This window comes from Trypanosoma grayi (genome assembly GCF_000691245.1).
Source record: "Trypanosoma grayi strain ANR4 Tgr_1042_V1, whole genome shotgun sequence".
Lineage (NCBI taxonomy): Eukaryota > Euglenozoa > Kinetoplastea > Trypanosomatida > Trypanosomatidae > Trypanosoma > Trypanosoma grayi.
This window is the reverse complement of record NW_008826661.1, coordinates 484-5759: the sequence shown is the minus strand read 5'-3', so window position 1 is coordinate 5759 and position 5276 is coordinate 484. Positions and strand designations below refer to the sequence as shown.

General features: G+C 49.2%; 3 protein-coding genes across 3 annotated transcripts; all 3 read left to right on the top strand.

Moving 5' to 3' along the window:
- Positions 1-762: 762 nt before the first annotated feature.
- On the top strand, positions 763-1077 carry DQ04_10421020 (hypothetical protein; the record flags this gene model as incomplete). Its single annotated transcript, XM_009316243.1, has 1 exon — positions 763-1077. The coding sequence occupies one exon, from the start codon at positions 763-765 to the stop codon at positions 1075-1077; it is 315 nt and encodes a 104-aa protein (XP_009314518.1).
- Positions 1078-3049: 1972 nt separating this feature from the next.
- On the top strand, positions 3050-4000 carry DQ04_10421010 (hypothetical protein; the record flags this gene model as incomplete). The annotated part of the gene is made up of 1 exon (XM_009316242.1): positions 3050-4000. The coding sequence occupies one exon, from the start codon at positions 3050-3052 to the stop codon at positions 3998-4000; it is 951 nt and encodes a 316-aa protein (XP_009314517.1).
- A 154-nt stretch (positions 4001-4154) lies between these two features.
- On the top strand, positions 4155-4994 carry DQ04_10421000 (putative calcium/potassium channel (CAKC); the record flags this gene model as incomplete). Its single annotated transcript, XM_009316241.1, has 1 exon — positions 4155-4994. The coding sequence occupies one exon, from the start codon at positions 4155-4157 to the stop codon at positions 4992-4994; it is 840 nt and encodes a 279-aa protein (XP_009314516.1).
- Between the last annotated feature and the right edge of the window lie 282 nt (positions 4995-5276).

Here is a 5276-nt window from a genome sequence, read left to right as displayed (position 1 = left end):
CACTCACCTCTCCAACATCACTGGCTATTGGAACCCTACACGCAATGATGCAGAGCTGAATCGGGAAGAGGAAACGGCACTGGCTCTCTTTTACACTGGCGCATCTCACCACTGCGGCCGGTTACTGCGAGTATTGTAGCCCAACACGCTAAATACATGCGGGTGGTGTAAACTAATTGAGACCTTTTACCTCTCAAAAGGCCTAGTGCAGAAGAGTCCGCAAGGAACCCAGAGGCAGTCCCACGGCGTTACCGTTATCCGGCTATTTTTCCGGCGTGCCAAACTCGTTTCAGCTGCAGGACGAGTCGTATCAACCATATGACTAAAAAAACATGGATTTACACATGCCCGGATCCTTGGGAACGCCAAACATCCAATAGCCGTGGAGCCACCGAACATCATACCAGAACCATCTCTCCTGATCCGAGGCCAAAGTGCACAACACCGGACACGACAATCGACCCAACTCTGATGACAAAGAAGTGTCGAGGAGAACTCTCTTTCCATTTATATGTGGCATCGTATAAAGCCCAAGGTGGACTAACTGTGTACCTTCGTTTTTTCTACCACCTGCAATGCCCAAACGGAGAATGCAAATGCCCATGGAAGGTAAAAAAAAAGGATAAAGACTCGCCGTTGCTATGCGAACGCTGTGGATTCAGAGCTCTGGCTAAGGTGGGGCTAATCTCCCACATTCGTGCCAAACATCGTCCCCCACTAGAGCTATCAGGCGAAGGGTAACCACGACCCAAACCACGTTGCATGATATGTCAGAAGGCCATCTGCAATGCGGGAGAAATGACGGTCCAGATGAGACACAAGCACCCCGGTGAGCTGAACAAAGGGGCACAAGAACCGAACAAACCCACATCAAGACCCCTCAAGCGAATGAGGGTGGAAGCTCCGGCCTTACACGGTAAAGCCATAAAGCAGGAGGAAAGTGACGAAGCATTACCACATATTCCAGTGTGTGCGAGAACAGAGGCATCCCTCACGACCGAAGCACCAATAAAACACGAGAAGAAGACACACTGCTGCTGGAGCAGCAGTGAGAAAAATAATACATGGTGTGTTTGAAATGGTTCGCCCACACAGATTCTAGTCCCGCCTTACCGCAGACGATTTCATGAGGGTTAAGGAATACCCACAACTGGGAAACGCCGGAGGCATCCAGGAGGAGGCTCCCGAGTAACTGCCTCTCACTGACTTTCTATGCCAGACGTGTGGGCACTAGTCCCACAGCAAACATGGACTCACAAGGCACCGCATGTTTAGCCATGAAATCATGCAGGACACCGTGAAACTTAGCTAACGTGGACAGTGCAAAGAGACGAGCTTGCGCTTATTGAGCTGCCCCGCCTTAAAGAGTCTTCGATGCCACTTTGCTATGGACAGGGGTGATGTGGAGAATCTTTACTTCGCGAAACAGCTTGCCCAATACCCTACTGCAGTGGAGATGCTTTGTCCTTAACGTCCTTCCACGACGGACGTGGCGCGTATCATGCGTGATCAGGAGCTTGTCCATTCCCCCCTCTGCTTGCTTTGTTGGCTGATTGGATCCATGCCTCACTCAACATCGAAACATACCACCCATCTGCTATGGTTTGCCGAAGGCTTGACTGTTAGCCCTACGGGTATCCTGGATGAGGGGGAGCGGCTGCCCGAATCCTTCAGTGCGCGTTTCCTCAATGGAAAGGTCAAACAAAACGTATAACAAAATACAAAATTAACTGAACGGGAAACGAAAAAGAACCCAAACGCAGCAAAATCTCAAATACAAAAAAAAAAAGGAACTTCCCTTCATATCAACGATGGGCGGTGATGCACGTGCTCTACGATGGTGGCTGCTGTGGGGAGGCCATCGGCGAAGGCCGAGAAGACACGAGAAAGAATGAAAAAGGACATATATATTGGTAATAGAAGTATAGGGCGTTTCGTGGGGCTTGCTGAATCCAAGAAAAAAAGACATCCTTTGCTTGCTTTTTGCGGGCTTAATGCGTGCAACAGCGACATCCGTGCGAAAAACGTTTTTTCGCATGAATTTAGATGTTATGAGTCCCCAGTAATCATGATCCAGATGAATTTTGAGGAACTAATGGCTGATTATTTTTGAAAGACACGTCACCACGCATCAACGGTGAAGTGGCTTGTTTGCTGTAACTGGCCTTTTAAGAGCGTTCTTTTGCGGCTTTAAAACTGGAACAGACCAATACGCTAGCGAAGTCAATTATTATTTTTTAGCTTTCAAAGTGGGAATGCGAGTCTCTCCGCAACCTATGCGGTTGATTGCCTACGTCCGTGTGGGCAGCAGTAGTCTGCTCCACCATGGTCTCTTGGAGAAACAGATGATATGATTTCTTCCCAACGTTGCTTTTCGCAGGTTTGCTTCACAGAGGTACGCCCCTGGGGAGCATCGAGGACGTTAATGCCAATAAAAAAAAGAAAAACGACGGTCTCTAAGGGTTCCGTGACTGGGAGCTGCATTTTGTCATGCTGAAAGTAGTGGGAAACCAAAACGATCATACGCAATATACGCTCTACGACTGGCCAGTGATGTTTTTTTCTTTTGGCCCACGGGGATGCCCTTCTGAGATGCTTAAATAACCTGCCAAAAGAAAAACAGCTACCGCGTCAGTGTGCGAAGCCACCAAGCACTATTGCGTCCTTCGTGTGACCCGTGCCATTTTTCACGGCAGGTTTCCGCCGCTTACATTTACATAAGTGAGTTTTTTAAGTCTTGACTTGATGAAACTGGAAAGACATTGGGGTGCTCGATAATATGTGGTGGCACTGGCTCCCTGTGCCCTGAAGTGCTTGATACATTATCCTGGAAGGCAAGACAGCTTTAGTTAAATCGAGTGTGAGGTTTAGCGCCAGGGTCGTGTTTTTTTAACAACTGATGTCTGTTCCCTCCTCCGCTTTTCTAGCAGTATTGAAGGGGGAACAGTTTCCGTACCACGGACTGCATGCAAAGCTAGTGATAAAAGAGACTGAAATAGACTTCGCATTTCCCCCGATATTGTGCTACGGGTTAGAATCCAGAGTGGAGATGCGACGTATCAGTGTGGTTCGCCCAATGCGGCTGTATGCGATGGGCGAGGCCTTGTGCAGTCGTACCTTCTCCCCATCCCATGGCCTGGCTAGCAGACCCGGCAGAATGCAGGAGTGTTGTCACATTTTTGTTCGGCGCTTCTGCACAACTAAATGCGGCCCACACACAGCCCCTACCGAACACACGGCGCCAAAAAAGCGGAAAGAGGCATCTACACAGCTGAAATGCCCAGAATGTGGAAAACGTTTTCTAAGTGTAGCGAACTTGCAGCAACATCGACGGTCCCGGCACTTGGTGACACTCACATCTCCTGCCGAGGAGCGCCTTCAACAATTACGGAAAACCAATGTGGAGCTTCAGGCGAAACTGCGAGAGCTACAGAAAGTCAACGCCTTGAGGGCAGATTGCTCCTCCTCTGTGCGACCATCCCATAAAAGAGAAGATTCTCCTGGAAGAAGTGAGACAATAGAACATTTTCCCGCTGTGGTTCCTGAGGTTAAAGCTGTGAGCTATTCCTTGTCCGAGCTGCAGGCGTTGCAGGACGACCACCTTCAATTGGGCACAGGGATTTCGGAGATACGTTGCGTTGGTGTTGTTGAAGATGATATTGAGGTAGGCTTCTTGGGTATCGGCACTGAACAAGAAGGGAAAGACCTAGTGCCGGGACTGGAGGCACTGCAGTTCACCCTTCGAACGGAAGGGTACCGTCAGCGTCGTGTCGGACAGTTGAAGATGTATCTCAACCGTTTCACCGTGCGTGTTATGGCGCCTCGGTGGAAGGCTCAGAAGGGCGACGTTGTGCTTGTTGCCGGAGTGTATGGGCTCCATAAGTCATACGATCTGGTTTCAAAGAAGTCTGTGGAGAATGTGGTTGTGGAGGCTGGATATGTTGGTCTTCTTGAGAGGGGCTTCTGCAGTTCACCAACGGGAAACCAAAAGAGCTACTAAAAGAAATTATCTTTAACGAAATCAGCTCTCCGATTGAAACGGGCGCGGTGCCTCTGTGTGGCTTCTCTAGAGTATGCAGTAGCTTAATCTCCGCTCTCCATGTTTATGAAGGACAAAGGAAGAGTTCGAGACAGACCATAGCTGTAGTCATATAATGCATCAGCAATTCTCACAGGTGGCGTACCGCCCCAATTCAATACAGAATATTCGATCCCTTCGCAAACTATTTGAGGTCGTCAATCAGCAGTACAGCCATGTGTCCATCTTTATTTTGATCGCCCATCTCATCATGGAGTTGGTGTCTGTGGCATTCTACGTCTGGACGTCACAGGTAACAGCAGCCACATCAGTTGCTGAGTTCCACTGGAACGAAACAGTCTTTATTGTGGAAGTTGGGCTCAATATCATCTTCTTCCTGGAGTGGATTATTCTCCTTTTCGGGGAAGACGACAAGATGCGGTATTGCCTCTCGTGGCTCTCGATAGTGAATGCAGCGACAAGTGTCCCGATGATAGTGTTTGGCATTGGGGCTTTGACCGACGAAAGGTGGCAGAGTTTTTGGGTGCCCATGTATCTGCGCGTGTGGTGGCTGTATGACTGTGTGGTGATTCTCCTGGATTATCCACAGGTAGCGTGGTGGATGATGGACATCACCCGAGAGATTTGCCGTTTCCTTACAAAGCACTTGGCTGTGATGTGCACTTGTGTCGGCACACACCAGATTGTCGAGAGCACATGCGGGAATTACATGGATCTTTACGATTCTCTGTACTGCATGATTGTTGGCTTCGGCACAATTGGGTTTGGCGAAATTACTCCATTAACAACGCCGGCTCGACTGTTGATGATTGGCTTCATTGTGATCGCCCTTAGCTTCTTTATGCCCTTGTTCCAGCGACTGGCTCGCATTGNTGCACTTGTGTCGGCACACACCAGATTGTCGAGAGCACATGCGGGAATTACATGGATCTTTACGATTCTCTGTACTGCATGATTGTTGGCTTCGCCACAATTGGGTTTGGCGATGTCTCACCACAAACAACGCCGGCTCGACTGTTGATGATTGGCTTCATTGTGATCGCCCTTAGCTTCTTTATGCCCTTGTTCCAGCGACTGGCTCGCATTGGTCGCGAGCGTTTGTATTACAATGCATATAATTCTCGCGGTGGAAAGAAGCCGCATGTTATCATGTCTGGCGTCTTCACAGAGCTCGGGGTTGATATTCTTCTACAGAACTTTTACGGCGGCTGGCGGAAGTACCTTGACGTCCGAATTG